Source organism: Carya illinoinensis, chromosome 12, assembly GCF_018687715.1.
Source record: "Carya illinoinensis cultivar Pawnee chromosome 12, C.illinoinensisPawnee_v1, whole genome shotgun sequence".
NCBI classification, from domain to species: domain Eukaryota; kingdom Viridiplantae; phylum Streptophyta; class Magnoliopsida; order Fagales; family Juglandaceae; genus Carya; species Carya illinoinensis.
Genome location: NC_056763.1, coordinates 17,871,444 through 17,894,643, shown reverse-complemented (window position 1 = coordinate 17,894,643; position 23,200 = coordinate 17,871,444). Strand labels below are relative to the sequence as shown.

General features: G+C 36.6%; 1 protein-coding gene across 1 annotated transcript; it reads right to left on the bottom strand.

Moving 5' to 3' along the window:
• Window positions 1-424: 424 nt before the first annotated feature.
• On the bottom strand, window positions 425-5,754 carry LOC122290460 (serine/threonine/tyrosine-protein kinase HT1-like). The gene is made up of 3 exons (XM_043098188.1): window positions 4,508-5,754; window positions 3,095-3,550; window positions 425-845 (listed from the first exon to the last, which is right to left on the bottom strand). The coding sequence occupies exons 1-3, from the start codon at window positions 4,868-4,870 to the stop codon at window positions 597-599; spliced, it is 1,068 nt and encodes a 355-aa protein (XP_042954122.1). The 5' UTR covers window positions 4,871-5,754; the 3' UTR covers window positions 425-596.
• Window positions 5,755-23,200: the final 17,446 nt, after the last annotated feature.

The following is a 23,200-nucleotide window of genomic DNA, read 5'->3' as shown; positions in this document are numbered from 1 at the left end:
TTAACCCCTTAGTACATCATGTCTATTAATAATTATGAACCTCTACCTATCCCCTTTGTTCCCTTTGTTGACTATGTATATGAGTGGGTGGATCCATGGATATCTCACATGATGAAGCACTGAAATTATAAGAAAAAAGCAAGAATCAAATAGGAGCAATGGATTTCAGTCAATAGGGATAGGGATGCCTTCTCTAAAGAAACAAATCTGAGCTCCAGTACCCACCTTAGACATGCTTAAAGCATTCCTAGTAGAAGGACAAAGCATTTGAACAGCTGGAGAGACTGGGAGAGAATGGATTCGAATTCTTTATTTAGCTGAAAACTATAGAAGATTGAAATATACAATTGTCAATGGATAAGGATACTAAGTTTCACATTTTCAACATAATCTTTGGAGTAAAGTGAGAAGTGAGTGATGCATGGATACAAAAGTGCTACATTATTGAAGGGAGGAACTGCTCTAAGTTCCAAAATATATAACACAAAATAAGAAACAAGAAGACAAAGTGTTTTAAAAAGTTCATCATCATAACTGAACATATAAGCCTAGAAAAATGTATGGTACACTTTTAGCTCATGGGTAAAGAAGATGCTCTAAGCCTTTAAAGAAGCAGATCTATGGCGCAGAATACATTTTGGAAAGCACCGGAAAAATGTGTGATTAGAGGAAGGTTTGAAGGATGAGAAAAATCCGGGATCCTGCTCAAGTGATTCCCCATAACTTTCTAAGATTGAAACTATCTCATCAAAATGTGGGCGTTTATCTGGATTGCTTGACCAGCATCTGCTGATGAGATGAGTAAATGCTGTGGGACATGTGGGTGGCAATGGTGGTCTTGCATTCTGCACAACACCAAGCATATTCAATGCATAACGAACAAAATAAATTTGAACACAAGAAGTGTCGTGGTCAAAACATAATATATGTAATTTAACTTTAAAATTACCAACTGCATACACTTCCCCAAAACTTCTGAAATTGGAGATCATATATAATAAAGAAGGGGGGCGGGGCGGGGGGAGTAAGCCAATGAGATATTCAACTTTCATACGGTGCCAGACGAAGTATTTATCTCCATCTCAACTACGCAATTTAGTCTAAACCGGTAAAGAACCAGATTTTTTCAGATAATAATGACAATTTTTCCTGTAATCAGTAATTATTCCCAGGCCAGCATTGGCTTGGCTGTACATGGCCCCCAAAAAGTCATGGCTCAGGTAAACATGACCACATTTTCTAATGGGACACAACGCAGATACCCCTGGACCACAAGGCCAATGGTCCAAGACAAGGAGCAGCTGTGGATCCAGAAAACTCCGTTGCTTTTGAAAGACTGCTTGTAATCATAGTCCATCAACAGGTTTTTTTATTTTATTTTATTTTTTATTATTATTATTTTTTATAAGTATAGTCCATCAACAGGTTTTTATGGCTGGTTTGGCTGCAAAATGTAGATTTTTCTACATTCTATGGCTTGTTGAAGTCATAATCAATATTCACTATGTAAGAAAATGCCAACAATCATGTCTCTGTTCTCATTCAGAAGATAATTAGAATATGCTGAAATTTCCTCCAATTGCAAGTTAGTATCAAGATAAACATTAATCTTGCTACCTGCTAGGTGAGTGTGTGTGTGCGTGAGAGAGAGAGAGAGAGAGAGAGCTTAGTAATTATTCTAGGATGTGGATATTTTTCTATTATATTATCTTAGTCCTAGAACAAATAGGACATGGCATGTCCTGCATGGATAAGAATGGAAAAAACAGACAGCCCCACATGAACTGGACAAAACTTAAGGGAAAGCACATGACACCCCACCTTGCATGTGAGGAAGATATTGGTTTGGGGATGCTTCTTCAAGGAAAAAACTTACAAAGAATGTAACCCATCACAATGAACCTACAAGTTGTTTTACATACTGGTAATTTATGTAAAACATCATGAGTTTGGTCTTTCCTTTATTGTTTGAAGTGCGGTAAAAAGATCGTATAATTTTTTTTTTTTTTATTGGCACCGGGTGTCCAAGAACAAAGTCCCAACTAATCCCAGGGTTGTACAGGCCTTGACAAGGAGTCTTCCGCAAGTGCACATTGGGTAATTCAAGGGGAAGTTACCCTAGTCTGATGGCCCCTAGAAATTGTTTGCAACTAAGAGGATTCAAACCTTAGATCTGGAGGGAGCATACACCAAACCAAAGGCGTTTACCACTTGAGCCAACCTCTAGGGAGTAAAAGAATTGTATAATTAGAATGATTTGGAAGGATAACGTCCTATTATGTTCAGCTTGAAAGTATGGTTCCCCTTTGTAGACACTTCGAGTAAACAAGAACTAGAACTCCAAGTGTAACCGAACTCTCAATAAGTCACTCGTTCTCATACCCGACATCAATTTCTAACCTTTTTTCTAAGGTACTTAACTAATACACAACCGGCCATAATTCATTTATCACTAAAATAATTTGTAATATAAACCCCCAGCCCCCAGTCATTCATTCTAGTTTTATCAACTACAATGATATTGTTATTAAAAAAAAAAAAAAAACCATAGGATGGAATCTGTATAGTGTGTCCATCTATTGATAAGGTATTTATCTAATAACCTCAGGAATAGCAGACAATTTCGGAGATCAAGTATCATCATCTAACTTATGCTGATTGAAGTGGATATATATTATATTTCTATATATATATGTATATCTCTACCAAGTTGTACAAAGGACAAGCTCTTAATGATCTAAGGGTAAAAAAAAAAAAATTCCTGTGTGATTTACTCATAACCTGTAACACAGATTGACTCACTGGTATTAATATAGGACATCAACTGCAGAGCAGGCTAAAGGATTCGCTTGCTGGTATTTACTCCCACCCCTCTCTCCAAATTTCTTTGGCTGCATGTATGAGATACAGCATCCACATTTACTTTTCAATTAAAAAAAAAAAAACCTCCGTGTGTTGTTTCCTGAAATTTCAGGACCTTGGTTCTTATCAAGCATACGGATGTTTGAAAGTCTTCCATATAAGAAATTGAAAAGCCACATTGATATATTTAAGATCAGGCTTGTATAATTATATGAATTCATCACTTACATACCTTATGGGAGACTGCAAATGCAGCCTGTTCAGGAGTCATGTTGTCAAATGGTGTCAATGCAGTTATAATCTCCCACAGAACAATACCAAAACTGTAAACATCAACTTTCTTCGTGTGGTGCTTCTCTTTTATCATTTCTGGAGCCATCCAACGGTAAGTGCCTGTGAACCCCTTTGCACTGCCACACTGCGACTCTAAGCATGAAATACCAAAATCTGCTACCTTCACACACATATCTTCACCTAGCAGAAGATTTTCAGATTTTAGATCCCTGTGAAGTATCCCCTGAGAATGAAGATATTGCATCCCATGTGCAATGTTAAGGGCTAATTTCAGAACTAGGTTGAGTGGAACAGAATGTGGTTCCTGGTGATGGAGGTACTTCCTCAATGAACCCCCAGCCAAATACTCGGTGATGATACAAAACACGGGAGGTTTCTTACATGCTGCAACAAACTGCATGAAGGCAAAGATACAAAGTGGTCAGAAAAAGGGATAAAGTCCTACTAATGTCAGCTGTTTAGATTTAAGGACCAACTAATTGCTTATCTCAAAAAGACGAATCTATTAAAGTTAAAAGTCTTATTCAATTATACCCTGGGTAAAAGACAAAGATAGCTTCACCACCAAAAATAAAATGAACCCAGAAATCAATAAGACATGCCCGGTCCACTATTATATTCCATTAGATAATGAGTAACTCTTTCACAAGGCACCAGCATTTCAAATCCTTGCCCTCACTTATGACAACTGCAAGCAATTCCACCTTGTTTGCTTTCCTCTTAGTTACTGGTATAGACAAAAATATACATTACATGATGCTGCCACTTGCTATTATGAGCTACAGTAATGCCTCCTTCCCCATTTTGGCGTAAGTTTGAAGTGGTTTGAGAAAATGGTGATTTTAGCTCAACATCACTCCTGCTGAGGAAAGAGCTGACAAAATATAAACGATAGAGAATATAAAGAAGAAAACAAAAACAGGTGGGTATAGAATTAAGCTTGCATTTGTATTCTCCTTCCCACCTGCTCTTTCCGAAAGCTCTTTCATGTCCAACCTCCTCATAAAAATGAAAGTTGTGTTCACGCCATTAGATGAAAATTCAATTTTTTCTTTTGCAATCCAAAAAAGAGTGTAAATTCAACGTTGTTAGGTTCAAGCAAAAAGTGAAAGTCCAACGGGACTTTGACAACTATACTACAAATACATGCATTATATTTATCAGGCTTATAACATAATATTCAATTCGAAGGTCAATCAGAATGGCAATAAAGCATAATATATAGCAAAAAAAGGAAAAGTTCAAATCACGTATTACATTAGTGCAGGACCACAGCCTCATTGATTCCATAAAATCTAGAATACAGGTGAGTATGTATATATACAAACCCCATTCCAGAAACAGAGCTTACAGTGATGATATTCGGATGCCGCAACCGAAATAGCAAAGCAACCTCCGAAATGAACTGCTCCTCAAGCATGGCAGCCAAGTTCTCGTCCTCCTCCGGCTGGCTAATCAGCTTAATAGCCACATCCCTTTGCTTATATATTCCCCTATAGATCCTACTATGTCTCCCCGATGCAAACTTATTCCCAATGAGTAACTGTGACATATCTGCGCTCCATTCCTCCTCTCCCTCCCCCTTTATCTCCGCCCCCGACGACACCAAGTACTTCGACCAAGACACCGCCCGCCTATACTCTCCGAGGGAAAGATTCCTCTCATATTTCCCATTGGTCGTGGAAATCTGCTTAAAACAGTATAAATTCTTCATGGGTCTGAACCAAAACTCATCAAAACCATCAAATCAGCACTCCCTTTAGCGTCTTGAACCACATGTACATTCCGAAACGCAGCAAAGCTCTTATAGATACTTGATTTGAAAAAGACACAGAATGGGAAAAAAAAAAAATCGACCTGCTACCTTTAAACGGGTCCTTATCCCACTACATTTCGGAAATTGCAACGTTCAAGTTCTGATAAACGGATTTCGAGCTATCACATCCTCTACGAAATCCTATAAACTTAATTTATTTCGAATAAACAAGTACAAGAAATGGAAAAAAAAACACACACTTTTCCGTAAATTGAAAGAAGGAAACGAAAAAAGAAAAACTACGGTCAAAATACGTAGGAGTATTTAACTTTCATACAGAAGTACGAAAAGTACTGGTTTCTAACCGAAAGGATAAGCAATCTTGTTCAGACAATGAGTCTAAAGCAAACTAAAAAGGACATACGGAACGGAGAAACCATCACTTCAAAAACAAAACGTACGGTTTCTCATCTTCCGGAGCCAAAGCTATGAAATGATAACTGGAACTGGAACACAAACCCAAACACAGATACACAAAAAGGTTAAAGCTTTTGCTAGGGCTAATCGGAACGAAAACAAAGAAGAGATAAAGAAAGGACCGGAGAGCGAGGGTTGGGATGATGTAGATGTAAAAGTTGGTGTTTCTGGGTTCTGGTGTGCAGCGAAAGCATATGCAGCAGAAGGCGCCTGTCTTTCTGTCTGTCTGTCTCTACACTCAGCTTTGCTATAAAACCGATCACACAAACTCTACGTTTGTAACGTGCGAGGATCCTCTTCTGAGCAAACATCCGGGGCTTCCTTTGATAATGACCCTTTCTGTTTCCCGGTTTGCCCTTTCTGTTGATTGCCATTATCCAAAATTGCTCTTCCCCAGTCTACTTTTAACTTTGCTGCAAGCAAATCACTGCCAACGTTATCATTATTCTATTCTTATTATAACGAGGTAAGATTATCGAAAAAATTGTGTAAAATATTTTTAATAAAATATAAATAATTTAATTTAAAAGATAAATTTTAAATTTTATAAATCAATTTTATTATTTTAAGTTATGTGTATGATATACTTTATATATCATTTTGATAATAGAATAACTCACGCACAATCTCTTTTGACAATTCTTATTGACACACACTAGATTATCAGACTCATCCCTATCATATATTTTAGATACAACATTTGTAGTTGAAAAGAAGTAAGTATGTTGCTTTCACCGATAGTCACAGATTCTGAATTGGAATTGGTTCAAACTGTAATTTATTCTTTTTTACATCTATCTTATTGCTTTCTTTTTTTGTTTCCTTACTGTTAATTAAGATAAATAAAAAAAATTCGTCTCTCGAACGTTTGTCTATAAGGGCTAAGTCATATTTTTCTATAAATGGTGAAGTTAAGTATTTGTTTAGGTAGAAAGTATTATCTCTTAGACTTTATCTATAGAGAGTATCATCAATAATAATAAAAATCAGACCAATCATAAAAAGAAATAGAGTACTTGTTGAGTTTCAAATGCATTATTTTAATCTATGACGTCATGTTTGATATTGGAACATTCCAGAATGAATTTGGTCATGGATGTAAATTTTTTTTATAAATAAATTATGATAGTTTCTTTTTTAAAAAAATATTATTTTAAGAAATAAAAACATTAAAAGTGATGAAAAATATTAAATTTTAAATGAGATAAAAGTATACTCTTTAGGAATTAATAACTAACTTTTAGTAAATAATGCATCTTATGTTCTCTAATAAAACTGAAATTACAAGTTAAGTTTATATTATATAATCTCTCTAATTAACAAAAAAATGTAAACTTTTTTAATAAATAATCAAAGCTTAAAAAATAGGAGATCCTTTTAATTTTTTTATATTGGACCAAGAAGGTGGGAGAGTGATAGATATACATAATTTTTTTTTTATCATAATTTTTATTACTTTTAGTTATACTTTAAAATACAAAAATTTATTTAAATTAATAAACGATAAAAATAATAAATAAAAATTTAAATAAAATAAACATGAAATATGCATAGGTGAGATGAATATCAAGTATGAAGGGTCAAGTATGCATGTGACAACTGTCAACAAAGCAAAGCAAAAAAGACTATAGGGTCAAGTCAAGCAGGAGTCATTTCATTTCAAAAAAGCTAAGGTCATTTCCACGAAGGGTAGTTTGGTAAGAGCGCACAACATTTGATTGTCGTATAGAGTGAGAGGGGGAGGGGTAGTTTGGTCCAAAATTTATTTTGTCGTTGTAACTTTGTTCTATGTTTGGTTACCGTGGCGGTCAGAGAAACAGAGGTCAGGTGGGGCCCACGAGCACACAGAGTGAAAGAGAGAGGGTGTAAAACGGCCGTGTCGGACAAGCCGTATGGTATGGTCCTCGTCCGTATACGGTCACTCCCTTCCAACTTTGATTCCTCTCTCTCTCTCTCTCTCACGCACACTCTTCCATCTCTCTTTTTAACTGTTTCCGATTAGCTCAGATTCATTTTATATTTCCCATATGCTTTTCTCTTTTCTTTTTTATTAATATTTTATTTCCACTTTGTATCCCACAAAAAGTAGTTACGAAAAGAAAAATAGTATTTTTAGTGTTAGATAAAGATCTTGTTTTAAATTGAAATCAATTCGAAAGGATTAAGATTGGATTGAATTCAAGATAAGATAAGATAAAATTAGATAATTTTAAATAAAATATAAAATTAAATAAAATATTATTATAATATTATTATTATTTCAAAATTTAAAAAAATTTAATTATTTATTATATTTTATGTGAAAATTTAAGAAAGTTGTAAAAATGAAATGAGATATTTTTTTAATCTAATTTTAAGCTAATCTAATATCTAAATACTCAACTCTTAAATCACTAAACTCAAAATCTCTTTACATATGAGATTTACAATATTTTTTAATATAATACCTCTTTATATACGAGCCCTACAACTTTGTTTAACTTCCTATAAATATATCTAGGCCTGCAACCCGATTAGCTGCAGCCGGGTTTGGGGCCGACCCAACCCGAATCCAAGTCATAAGCGCGCCAATCCGATCCGCAGAGATCCGCATCATTCGGGTTGGGTCGAACCCGAATTTAGTTGCAGAGTATTCTCCGGGAAGAAGAACACGATTACAGCAAGGGTTTTCAAGCAGAAATCGAAGGAAATGGAAAATAATTAGATGCAAAAAAAAAAAAAGCAAAGGACCATTTGTTAGTGCACATTAAACATATTTCTTCTCAAAACATAATCGACAAACCAAGGGTTTGATTTTCGGTTTTCAGCCCTTTTCTTCTTCTTTGATTCAAGCTCCTGCTTCTTGTTTGGAGAGATTGACCAAGCGTTTCATCCTTCTCAATCGATCATGGGTTTCGACAGTTAAGGCCTCACTCCGCTCACGGCCACGTCCAAGCACAGCCATGCCCACGCCCACGTCCGACCACACCCACGCCCGAGAGATGGATTCCGGAAGCTGGTGATTTCACTCTGGAAGCAGAGCCACTCCCGCTGGCGATTTCGCTCTGGAAGCTAGCCACTCAATCACGCCCACTCAATGCCCAGTGACCCACTCCCATCTCCCCTTCCTCAAGAGACCATAACAGATTCAAACACACTCTGTAATCTTTGTCGTCCTTGTTGTCGTGGCCGAGAGTGACATCGATCAGGCCTTAATCAGACCCTCCATGTTTGCTCAGCAAGAGAGACGAAGAGATAAGCTCAGCGAGAGAGACGAAGAGACAAGTATTAAGAGTGTGGCTAGGGTTTGAGTAGGGAAGAAATAAATGTCGGACGGTTTGACAACCCAAAATGCAAACCGTTACTAGTAACGGGTTGATGACTCGGTCAGGTTCAAACCGATAAAACTTGGGTCGGATCGGATTATTTTAATCGGACTAAGCGGGCTTTTGGTTCATGTGCACAGCCCTAAATATATCTAAACTCAACCTAATATTCAAACACATCAAAACTCATTTTAAGTAGGTCTTCGAAAACTTATTTAGTCATCTCAACTCACTACTATTCATAAAAAATTCAACTAATCTCAATTCAGCTCAACATCCAAACAGGGCATGAGAGTAGTGTATTTTTTTTTTTTTTTTTAAGTGAGAAAATTTAAAATATGCATGATAATTTTTTTTTAAAACAATAGACCTTATTCTTTTTTAAATAAATATATATAAGTTTATATCTAACATTATTCTTCTAAAAAATATTATTTATTTATTAAGAAGTCAATCTACTCACCATCTTGGCTTCAACGAATAGCTTATTCATATGTTTCTCTTTATATAGAAATGTTAATTTTATAAAAAGGTTTCTTAAAATAATTTTTATAAATTAATGCGGCTAAATATAGTAAATTTAATTTAATTTCTATAAAAAGAATTTTATAACCTAATTAAATCACAAACAAACTACATTAGCTTAGGACTTTAATTGATTTGATTTCTTTGAAAATGTTTATTTGATTTCTTGGTAAATATTTATCGTCTACATAATAATTAATATACCTAAGAAATTATATATAAAAAAAATACCTAAGAAATTAGCATATTCATTTGGAATTTCTTGATGGTATTAAGGGTGTTGGGTGGGCACACGTATCTAACCCAGGCACCCCTGCTTGCTGGTTAAGGGAGGGTGGATTCTATATATTTTGAGAGATGTGGGAGCGGATGATGAGTGGGGAGCCCCGCTCGCCTATAATTCACCCACCCACCCGTATCTCTTTTAATTACTATTATATATATTATTTTTAATATGTGAGGCGAAGAAAACTCTTTTCAGTTCCCATTTCAATTTTGTTTCTCTCTCTTCCCTCTCTTCTCCCTTTCCTATTTTCAAATTCTTCCTCCTCCTCCTCTCTTTTCTCCTCCTTCTTTATCTTCTTCTTGTTGTCTAGGCTTCACTCACAGCCATGTCCAGTTAGAGACCCATGACCATAGTCACGGGTCACTCGATCCAAAGACCAGCGCCCATGGGAGCTGATGGTGTTGATTTTTTTTTTTTGGTTCTCGACCTAGGTCCAAAAACCGGTGACCATGTCAAGCCATATCTACGTTTTCTTTTATTTTTTTAGTGCTCTCAACCTATATCTACATTTTAAAGTTAGATCTATGTTTTGTTGTTTGATTTTCATTTGTTTGATGTAGATTTTAGTTAGGTATTTGCTTTGGTGTTGATTTTGGCAGGATCTACAAGCGAATGAGACATCTTGGCTAGATCTATAGGTGGGGGGATAAAAAAATCCACTCACCCGATCAACAAGGACGAATGGACCAAACAAAGAGGCATGGATGGGATTCGGCCCCCCGTCCTTGTGGAGGGAAAGGTATTGGATGAGCTACTGCTCGCTCGTATAGGGCAGGAGTAGGCCTAGGTGGTATTAAAGGGGTGAAGATTTTATTAGATTATGAGATTATTTGATAAGTTAACGGTAAAAGAAAATTAGAGAACATTATACACAATTCTTTTAAAATATATTTTAATATTTAGATTATTAAGATTTTCGCTTAGCTTTCTATATACTTTATATCTTCAATAAGATATAACATTAGATAACAGCAATTTGTCAATAAATTTCTTAACGGGCATCATCTGGTATCAGAGCTTGAAATGTTGATGTTATTTTGATACAATATGGATTAAATGCTATATTATGACTTTCATGACTCTTTAATAGGTTAATATGTATGAAAGAAAAGCTTGTATAAAAATCTATTTTTTTTAAGAAAATTGTTACAATCATAAAAAGAATAAATTAAAAGTAATTTTATAAACTAATGTGAGTTTATATGATTTGTTATAAATATTTTATAATAACAATAATTTTCATATGACAAACTAGACAAAGATACTCAAATTTTGAAATTATTTTAAAATCCAGTTTGGTTATACAGTTTAGATGAGATGAGATAAGATGAGATAAAATATTTTAAATAATAATGAATAAAATATTATTATAATATAATTTTTTAATATTAATTTTATATTAAAATTTAAAAATTTGAATTATTTAATATATTCTATATAAAAATTTGAAAAAATTATAATAATAAAATAAAATAAAATAAAATAAAATATTTTGAATTTTAGTAACCAAGGCCTAAGTAATTATTTTAACTTCTATCCCAAATGAATGTGCATACTTAATAAATTTATAATTTAAAAGTGGTCACCTCAAACTTGTTGAGTTTGACTGAGAGCACTAAAAAACATTATTAATTATTAACCCAAAAACAGGCTGGAATGACACTCAGACAATAGATGTGCCAAAAGGTTCCGTGTCCCTCTTTGTACCCCCCAACCACTTTGAAGAAAGGTACACCATTTTGTCATTTCTTAATGTCCTCCGTACATGCATGCTTACTCACTCATTCATGTTAAAATTAATTAACTACATACTATATATGTAAACTACTTTTCTCCAAGATTTTTAACCCTTTTTAACCTTTTTTTTTAAATAATAATAATTGAGAGCATCATACATAGCTGATATATATATATATATATATATATATATATATATATATATAAGTCTTCTTTTAAATAGCTTTAAAATTAAGATTGAAAAGAAAAATTAGATGTATTTTTTCAAAATTGAAAAAAAAATTAAATAACTCCTTTATTATCTATTTAAAATAACTTATTTTTGAGAAAAATGTTAAAAATATATAGTATATACATTTAGGTTTTTGTTACAATCGAGTCCCATATGCAACAAAAATATTGAATCTTTCTTAAAAGTTTAGAACTCATATAGTGTAATCCCTTTGTATTTTTCTCGGAGTCCTCTTTACCATATTTTTTTCGTTTTTATATTTTATCTTTTATATGCATGACTTCAATTTTTTCTTCTTTTGACATCTTTCAAGAATACACGTCAACCATATAAATTTTTGAAAAATATTTTAACCACAAAGATATTTTATAAAAATAAATTTATAAATTAATATGGTTTAATATGGTATATTAAATTATAAAACATATATAGTATCTTACTATCTATATTTTGCACTTTTAAATTATCAGAATTCTGTATAATTTACATGCTATAAATTATCAATACTAACACGTCAAGCTATTAAATTATATATAAAAAAAATTAATGCTGAAATGAATTTCCGGACGTTTTTTTGATTTGAGGATTGCTACTACACCACATATTACATCTGTTTTAATTTTATTTAATTTTATTTTTATTAAATTAATTGAATTTTTTTTACTTATCATGATCCTACACCTCGTACTTGTTAAGAAAAAAATAAAAAAATAAAAAAAAATAAAGTAGACATACTGTAATGTAGGGATATGAGTAAAATTATTATTTTTATTTTATAAAATTCCAAAAAAAAAAAAAAAACATTATTTGTGGGGCCATGCACATGCAAGTGTACGTAATCTTATGAAAAAAGAATACGAGGTCTTTTTTATGATCCCATGATCTAAGGCTCAATAATTTAGCCTAAACTTTTAGTAGAGAAGCATGACTCAACCGTACCTACTAATTAATAATGGTTGGTGAATACTTTATGCTTAAAACAAATAGCTTTTGTTTAGTTGCAAAGCAATGTGCTAATCAAGACCATTTCGATGGTGAAGTGTCTTGACAACCACTTTTAAAATAATATTTACACAATAAATTTTTTAAAAATAATAATTACAGTCGTGAATAGAGATAAGTACTGTGTAATTATTTTAAAAAATAAATAAATATATAATTCATATAAAAAAATTAATTTTTTAATAATAAATCTCGCTTTCCATATTATTTTAATTTTTTTTTTTTATATTTTCTCTTTCAGATCAACTGAAATTTTAACTCGATTTAATAATTATCTGATTGAGAATATATATTTGTCAGGTAGTTCACGTTTATACACATGAACCCATTGGAGGACGCCCACGCGAACCTTTATTTTATTTTTGTTTATTGGTATAAAAATGGATGTCTTTTTCAGATAATTTTGATTAAGTTGGTACAACCATGAAGAAAATGAAAGAAGAAGAAGAAGATGACGAAGAAGTCTACATTGCTGATTACACTTAGTTATATTTTGAAAAGAAATATAGCTGGCATCTACACATCGATATGAGGTACCCCACCCCATATATTAATTATATCATTTCAATCTTGACATTAATTAGTGGAAAGTAGGACCCAAAAAAAAAATATATATCATAAAGAGATTCTGTAAAATCAAAACATTGTACATCAAGATAGATCAGTCCTTATCAATCCCACAATTTAAAGGTTTAGTTTTAACAATAATGGTATTTCTATATGTAATTATAATAAAGTTAGCTAGTGATAATTTTGATGGAGAGTTAACTGACTAAAATATCGAGTATTGAATTAAAGTATAGGGAATTGAATTTTTAGAGTTCTTGACTGAGTTTTAGAACCTAAAATGAGAGATAGGCACACCAAGGTGAATTAGATGATAGACAATGAACAATAGATTAATCATGGGAAAAGAATATAATTAAGGCTCTGTTTGGGTTGCAAAATGGTCTCATCTCATTCCATCTCATCTTAATATCCAAACACCATAAACATAAATACTTTTCAATTTTAAATATTCAACATTTTCTTTTCTAATCATTATAACTTTTCCAAACTTCAAAACAAAAAATAAAAACTAATTTAACTTTTCTAAATTCTAAAATGAAAATAATATTCAAAAATTATATTGTAATAATATTTTAATTTTATAATATTTTTAAATTAAGGCTTGAAAAGTCAAAATCAGGTTCGAGCGGGAGATAGACTGGACTGTATAGAAAAGCATGGAGCTCATCCTGGTGAGATAAGCTGGAGGCTGGCTCGACCGTATAGTCTAAGCGAAATAAGCGAGAGATAGGCTTGACCACATAAAGTGTGAGCGCGAGCTCATTTTGGTGAGATAAGCGGGAGATTAACTCGACCGCATAGAGTGTGAGCCTGGAGCTCATCTTAGAGAGATAAGCAGAAGATGGGCTAGACCGTATAGAGTGTGAGTGCGGGGCTCCGCTTAGCTAGATATGTTCTCTATTGCATAAGGTGCAAGTACATAGCTCAGCTATGGCTAGAGATGTACTCTATTGCGTAAGGTGCAAGCACTAGCTAATCTTAGAGTGCAAAGGTTGGGCAGTCAAGTGACCTGCCCACTTGTTGGGCACCAGTGGGGGCGAGTGGTCCCTAATCTTTCTCAATTTTTGACTCATTGTCGAAAATAGTCCAGGAGAGGCAGTCAAACTCGAGTGTAAACACTCTGCATTTGCAAGAGGAGATACTATTGAAGAAATTCATGAGCCTAACTCATGTCATAAAATTGGTTCAAAGAGAGATGTTTGCTCTATAAACATGCCCAAAATCTTATCCACAGGCAATGTAAGATTTATTATTCAACAATTGTCTCATGAGTAATGTCAGGTAGCCAAAAATCTGGAACCACACTTCACCATGAGGCAGGTCAGGCTAGCTTAAGATCCTCAATGGGAAGGTAAGTAGGAGATGCTTGACCATGTTGCAAAAGTCAAATCGGTTAGTGTAAATATTCTCCAATCACAAGTGCGAAATTCACAAACCTGAATTGTTGTCCTAGAGTGTGGTGAAGGTCAGGGGCTTAGAGTTTGCTAAAGGAGATGTGATCCCTGGAGTAATGTTGGGCAGTCAAAAGATTGAACTCGCACTTTGCCATGAGGTAGGCTGGGCTTTCTTAAGGCTGAACTCACCCATTCACCTTCAACAGGAAGGTAAGTAGGAGATGTTTGATCATGCTGCAAAAGTCAAACCAGTTAGTATAAATAATCTCCAATTACGAGTGCAAAATTTTTAAACCTGAGCTATCTTGTTGGGGTGGGACGAAGGTCTAAGGCATTACTCATTTGGCGTCTCATTTGATGGAGATTGAGTGTGGCGAGGGTCTAAGGCATTATCCATTTGGTGTTCCCTTGCAAGAGATGGTGACCCTGAAGTAATGTCGGGCAGTCGAAAGATTGAAACTTGACTCCACCGGAGGAGAGGTTAGGATTCCTCAGGCTAAGCCCGTCTCTTTGGTCCCCCTGAGGAGGTAAGTTGCCAGACCGTTGAGGAGCTAGTTTGCTCTTCATCGTGATGGGGGTCGGGATAAGTTGCCTTGCAGCCGAAAGGATGGACTTGCTCTCCTCCATGAAAAAGGTAGAGCCATCACGGGGGCTAGACCATGACTCTCACGGGGATGTAAGTGTTGGGCAGTTTGGGACTGGACCTGCCCCTGTCTGTTGACATCACAGGGAAAGTAAGTTATAGCAGACTAGAGCTGATATTTCTCTTCTCTGTGGCAGAGGTCGGGGTAAGTTGCTAGGCAACTGAGAGGTTGGACCTGCTCTCCTCTATGAGGGAGGTCAAGCTACCGAGGGGCTGGACCCGCCTATTGACCCTTATGGGGAGGTAAGTTGTCTGGTGGTTTGGGATTGGACTTGCTCTCACCTGTTGATGCCTACGGAGAAGGTAAGTGTTGGGCAGCCAAAGGTTGGACTTGCTCTCCACTAGGGAAGGGATAAAACAACCTTAAGACTTAACCAACCCATTTGGATCCCATGGGGAGGTAAGTTGTTAGACAGCTAAGTAGTTGGGTCTACTTTTCACCATGATGGGGTCAAGGTAAGCTAAAGAGTTGGGTTTGCTCTCCTTCATGAGGGAATTGGGCTGACGAGAGGGTTGGACCAGCCTGTTGACTCTCACAGGGAGGTAAGTTGTTGGATCTTTTGAGACTGGACCCGCTTCTGGCCATTGATATCATAGGGAAGGTAAGTGTTGAGGCAGGTCGGAGTTGGTAGTGCACTTTTCCGTGATGGAGGTTGGGGTAAGTCTTCAGGCAACCAAGAGGCTGGACCCACACTCCTCCGTGAAAGAGGTCGAGCTGCCTAAGGCCAAACCCACCGCTTTGTGCCTCACAGGGAGGTAAGTCGATCAGTTTGAGATTGGATCCATACCCGCTTGTTGACGCCACAAGACAGGTAAGTTTCGGGGAAGGTTGGAGCTAGTCTCGCACCTCACCGTCAGGACAATTGGGCCATTGGAGGGGCTGGACCCACTTATTGACCCTCACCCGAGAGGGGAGGGTAAGTAGGAGAGACGCTTGTTCGTGCGCATGTGAATGCCAAGCAGTTTATTTCGACAGAGACATATTGAGATGTTCAAACAGTGTCTAAGTGGGGCTTTGCAGTCAGTGTTTCGCACTACAAGACTCAATTATGCTAGTAAAAATAAAATGCACATAAGTTTTGAGGGAGACAAACTAGATATTTTAGTCGCTATAGCTGGTCCTTGCTTGATTAAAATTGCCCACTATTGATTGTAGTTTCTTCCCTTTCTGGCCTTTCTTGTTCTGCTCTCTCTCTCTCTCTCTCTCTCTCTCTCTCTCTCTCTCTCTCTCTCTCTCTCTATATATATATATGTATATATATTTTTACAGAGGGAGTTTATTGTTAGGGAATTCATCCGTCCTTAAGTATCTTTGAAGCGATGTGGACTTAACCATCTCTTAGAAAATTTTCTGTTCATCCTTTTCTCAAGTTGTGTACTGGGGGTGAGTGGAACACTAGGTGGTTTATTGTTCTCCATCATGTGTACCGTGCATGGCTCATGCATGGTGCATGTTACACATGCGCAGCACACACATAAACACTTACTGTTAATTCGTCGAGATGTTGCCCACTGAGTGAGGTGGTAGGTATCATGCCCACCATGCATGTGGCTGAACAGCTGAGTCTATGATGGGTTGGTCGAGATGTTTCTATCCGTGTTGTTTGTGGTTAGGCAATTTGTGGAGTGGTTGAGCAAAGTGGTGGCCAAGATGTTCCTATCTATTCGTGATGTATCTGACCGAGGTGCCCCTGTAGTCCTGTGACTTGGCTGTATGCATGACTGGTTGATGCCTACTAGTTTGGATAGTGAGACTATTTATATGCATGGCAAGATGGTAGTGGCCAAGGAGCTCCGATGTCAGGCCCAAGGGGTGGGTTTGAGATGGTGAGGCCAAGATGTAGTGGGCTAGGAGTAAACCTATCGTCCTAGGCCGGAATGCAAATGGGAGAGATGGTTGTGGGCAATATGCAGATGGTCGGGATGTAGATAGGTGCTCGCCACTAGGCATCTGAGGAACACGTGGCTGTGCATGGTCGAGAAGCAGGTGGGCGAGGAAGTTGCATGCATGGCCAAGGAGCATTTAGCCACAGCTATATGGTTGAAGGGTTGGCCAGGAAGTGGCATGGACGTGCATTGGCCGTGGAAGAGCTCAGGGGCAAGGAGCCCATGACCGAGGAGCTTCATGAGGGCATTGACCGAGGGACCCAAGGCTGATAAGCTAGTCTGTAGCACGTAGCCAATGAGCAGTGGCCGATGGGAAAGTTCTCGTTGGCACTCTCTAGCACCAAGAGCTAGACTTCAGCAGCATGAGTAACTCGTCGGCAATTGGCGGGTCATTGCCCGATAGCCATGGTGAGTCTTTGTGCGAAGTGTTTCTCGGACGTGTCTTCTAGTGATTGTCGTTACTTTAGTAAGGGGAAGGCTCCACCGGAGATAGAAACCTTTGGTGACCTAAGTGGTGGCTACTGATGACTGTCTTGGGCCCCCTTTGTGGCAGGAGGAATGGATCTTGCCAGCTTGTGCTTTCCTCTCGTCCTAGTGTGGGACTCCATCACCGTTAGTGCTCCAGGAAGGGGGAAGCTCTATCGGAGATAGAAATTGCCCGGTGACCCCAATGGTGGCTACCGGTAGATGTCTCGGGCCTCTCTTGTGGCTAGTGAGATGGATCTCGCCAACTAGTGTGTCTTTTGCGGCTTGGAATAGAAGGGGTGATCCCGGCCGGTCCTGTTTTTCCAAGCACCAGTGTGGTGGCTGACTGTCGAGGTCACTTGTGATGGGCGGCAAGTAGCCAACCTGTCGCTGCGTGCTCCCTAAGCACACTGTTAGGGGCCTCGGTCAAGTCCCTAAACACTATGATCTTTTAGCTCCACTTCTCCTTAAGATGACCGAAGTGCCTCGTCTTCTTACTTGTCATTACTTGAGTATGGATCTTGAGCAATGATGTTTAGTAAATAATAATGGATTGGATGGTGATTGTGGATTGAGAAATCAATGGAATGAATATGAGCAATGGTGCAATGTGGATGGATTGGATGGTCTCTCTTGGTGTGGGCGTCACTTAGGAAAACTTAGGGTTTGAAGATTAGGGTTGGCGTCACTTATGATGGTCTAGGATTTCTGGAAGTGAGGCTAGAGTTTATGATGGATGATATGAGATCCAAAAGTGTAGGATCACTTTAGGGTTTATAGGGGGTACGGCTAGGGTAGGAAATGTAGGGTTTTTAGGGTTTTAGAAGAATTCCTAAGATTTAGGAATTAGTGGAGGCTAGGGTTAGGGTTTCCTAAAATATAGGAAATCCTTATGGGATCTAGGGTATTCGACCAAGGCAATGGAGACACTAGATCTAGGATTTTATGGCCTTAGGGAATGAATGGTTAATGGAATATGTATGGATGGAGGTTAAAATAGTTTTTGCTCGGTGGGAAAATATATGGAAAGTGAATGGTGATGGGCAACACGGCTAGATGTTCTTGGAATAGTAGATCTAGTGTGTTGTATGGATGAATGAAGCAATGGATGGAGAATGGAATGAGGTTGGTGTGAATGATGATGGATTTGCAAGGCGTAATGAAATCAAAGAGAAAATAACAATGAAAGTATGATCTACAATGGAATTAAGAAAATAAACTTGTCATAAGATTGATAAATGAATCATCATCCATTCACAAATTGCTAGGTGAAGATCGTCTACTTAGAATTCAAGAATTGTACCCAAGTAGCCCAAGTGCCAAGCACCAAAAAGAGATCTCTTAGACAATAGTCCATCTACAAAGGAAATATGCTAAAAGATGCAAAATGAAATGCTAAGGGTTCTACTTATAGATTTACAAAGTGGAAATCTTGATAGATCCCATAAATAATAAAAGACTTAAAATAAATGAAATAATAATAAAATAATAAATAATAATGCTAGAGTTAGCCGTGGGACCCCTAGTGGTCCATGGCTAGCCTTAGTACTTGACTTGAACTCGGATGACCTATGGCATGGGCCATGGGCTTTGCTGTTGTGGGGATTGGCTTGGTGCATGGTTGTCGTGCACATGTATGGTTGCTGCTGCTGTGTGTAAGGCCTGGCATGGCTTGGCCTTATGCATGGCTAGTGCTGCCATGTGCTTGCATGGCTGGTGGGCTGTGTGCATGGCTTGACTTGGTTTGCACGGCTTGACTTGGTTTGCACGCTATGCAAGTTGGTGGCTTGTGTGTGCACATGGCCTGGCTTGGCATGTGCGCTAGGCAAGCTGGTGGACAATAGCTGTGCGCTAGCTCTGTATGGCCCAGGCAGGTAGCCTGGGCATCGGTGCTATAAGGCACAATTATGAAGATGCTAGAAGGACCAACCACTTGCCACCTAGAGATTGAGTGAGTTGTTGGCAAATCCCTTGATTTTAGAGATGAGACTTGTAGACAAATTCCTTAATTTTAGAGGATGTGTCAAATCCCTTGATTGTAGGGGATGAGACAAATCTCTTGATTTTAGAGATAAGGCAGATTGAAGGAAGTGACCCAGTTGTTGCTTCTAAAAACTAAGGATTTTACTAAATTTGTTAATTACTATATTTATTTCATTAATTTTAGGGATTGTTTCCCTTAGATTTAAGAGTTTAAATTATTTTGGATTGAGATCTAGATTGGGGGAGGGCTAGCCGAACCCTAGCTCTATTTATTTCGGTTTTGTATTTTATTTTCATTATGCTATTTTTCAATAAAAGTTTAAACACTTGTTACCTAGAATTGAGTGCTAGCCCGATTTAGTTTTGATTTTCATACTCCAACCAATTCGAATCTTGGTGTTGCCTCGAGGTAATCCTTGATTCATCCATCCAACACGACTATAAACACCTATGAGTGAGCAAAGCTTCCATCACATGGCCAGGAGATGTGCGTTAGATGGCATGCCTGATGGGGCATGCCACTAGCCTCACCGCTGCTGCAATGCGTGCTGAGCATGTCTTGCCATGGCCTTAGCGTGTTGATGGCTAGGCTATGAGTGGTTAAGGGCATGTCATGACTAGGACCATGACAACCATGGCATGCCTGCTGGGTTGTCCTGGGCATGCCATGACAAGGGCCATAGCATGCCTATGACATGCTGTGGTGCTAACATAGGCGTGCTATGGCAGGGCCCATGGCAGACTGATGGTGCTGTCAAGTACGTGCCATGGCAGGAGCCATGACATGCCTATAGACATGCTGATGGGCTGTTGGGCATGCTAATGGTGCTGGGCATGTTGATTGGCATCGGGCATGTTGCCTAGGCGTTGGGGCTACTGTGACGCCCCCAAATTCCGTTTGGGATCGGACGGATATTTGAAGCGTCGAGACATGCAACACAAGGTTACCTGCCCCCATTCATGACATATAAGATGCAATGTTCCTAACATGCATATAACATTATGCAATATTCGCAGCGGATAATTTTTTTTCTTTAGCAATACTATGCACCAAATTGAAAATATCCCAAATGCTTAAAACATACTTCATACATAAAGACCCATTGAGTAGATCACAACACTAGTCCAAAATGGTTATGATCCAAAAAATACTAAAGATGCAACTCCATTGTACAAGTAGTAATTTACGTTAACTACTATATTAACATTGATGTCGCACCGTCGCTTAGTCAACTGTGTCTAGTTGATCAGCTCCTGACTCTCCTTCAGGTCCTGTAACAAGATCTACCATTCGGGGGGAATGGTAGTTGGGACTACCAAAGTGAGATTTGATTACAAATCTCAGTAAGTTAACAAAAAATTTCCACACAAGCTAATGATGCATGCATGACAGTAAAAACATAAATGCATAATCAAATTCATAAGTAATTAAAGCATAACTTGGCGTACAACATAGCATAATTGACATAACTTAAATTGAAACATGAACTGAACTTGACTTGACATGAACTTGATCTGAAACTTGACTTAACATGAAAAATACATACTCCACAGTTGTTGTGGCCCCATGTATTCTACGTGTAAATATATACTCCATAGTTGTTGTGGCCCCATGTATTCTACACAAACTTGACTTAACATGAAAAATACATACTCCACAGTTGTTGTGGCCCCATGTATTCTACGTGTACATACATACTCCACAGTTGTTGTGGCCCCATGTATTCTACGTGTCACAATTGCTGTGTCTCACGTAGTGTATGCGTCACAATTGCTGTGACCTCATACATAAGTAATCAAGATGAAACGTGACTGGAATACGAAATGACTGAAGCCCTTACGTAACATAACGTGACTTGAATATAACTTGAAATACATGATCAACTTGAGATAGAAATATTTCGTAACATTGCATAACATATAATAGACAACATATTTAATATTACATACTTGTAACAATGAATATTACATGACTTGACATACATGTAATAGATGGCATACTTAGCATGACGTACTTGTAAGGTACAGTAATACATGACAGAATATATTATGTAACAGATAAAAATTGACGACAGAATAAATTCTGTATAATAGACAATCACGTGATAACTTGGCATGGCATGACATATATGATAACATACATACATACACTGTAATTCCTTTACTTAGCACACATACACAGTAGACTGCTAGTAAGTTAAAAACTAACTTATCTCGATCTCCGCATTTCTTATAAAACTTCAAGTGCGACCACGAGGAAATGTAATTAGTGATTCTAAAAGTTAGAACTAAATCACTAAATATTTGAAATATGGAAAATACTAATTTAAAGAGTAAAATTTTCATTTTACTCTCTACATGTGGGAAAATGACCGTTTTACCCATAACTTAAGGATTTTGCATACTAACTCCAAAAGTTTTTAAAATTTACATTCCTCATGTAAATTTTGTCCTAAACTTAAATATCAACTCAGAAAAATTTAAAACAAAACACAACTATGAAGAACACACTATGGCCGAAACATCCATAGGCCATTTCCCTTGATTTTTGTTGCAATTCCTTCCAACTTCAAAACTCATGTTTAAACCAAAATTTTGCAACAAACATCTTCCAATCCTAAGTTCAAAACCATACTTAAAACATCCATTTAGAAAAAGCTAATAATTAACACCAAACTTTTTTGTAAAAAAATCCAAGCACTTGAATCACAAGTTTTGACCTTAAATCAAAACATCTCCAAGATTTCAAAAATCAAATCTTACTTCTAACCTATTCATAATATCATCCTAACATCAATCATGCTTTAAATCATCAAACTAAAGTCACCAAAATCACAAAATAACATTTGAAGTTTTTTGGTTTTACATTTAGTCCAAAAACAGAAACTTTTTCCTCAACTAGTTTTGATAAATCTCTTGATCTATGACTTATAAATATATGATCTTCAAACAAAACCATCACATGGTTTAAAAAGATGTCCTAAAACATATATAAGCTTCTAATTCAAGATCACATGGTTAGAAATTAACCAAAACATAAATTTAGCCAAGAATATCCACACTTTGGCTTATTTGAATATCTCTTTGCATAAAATTTCATATTTTTGAAACTAACATCAAATATCTTCAAAATAATAATATAACATGTATATAAGATACTTAGGATCCTCCAATAAAATTATTAAAGTCATTAGAATAGGTTTAGACCACCAAAGAGTTAAACTTTCTCAAAACAGAAACTGTTTTTCTTCTTCCAGTTTCTAAGTTTCTAAATCTAAGAAAATCTTTCATCAAAACCTTTAATCATGCAAAAATCCTCAACAAATAGTCACATATACATGTTAACAATACTCCATAAAAATTTCGGACCAATATCTATCCATTAGCTTGGTCAAAAACTCCAAACTATAACATATTCTCCAGTTTATCTTCCAGAATGACCTTTCTATAGTTTACATAATATTTGACTGACCAAATGATTTTCAAATGGGGAAAATAAGATATCCATGTAAACTAGACTAAAAAAGGAACTTATATGAAGGAGACTTTATGATAAAACACTTACAATAGCTTCAAAATAGGCGTGCAAAAGAACTCCTAAAAGCTGTCCGAGAGAGAGTGTTTGATAATCTTTTATTGGAATGTGTAATTGAAGATAATTTCGTGGGGAGAGGTGGCTGGAGATACTTATGGATGAGATATGGAAGAGATGAGGCTGGAGTTGAGAGTTGAGTGTAGTTTTCTCCTACCTAAAATATCTATAAAAGATTATCTCATAATAT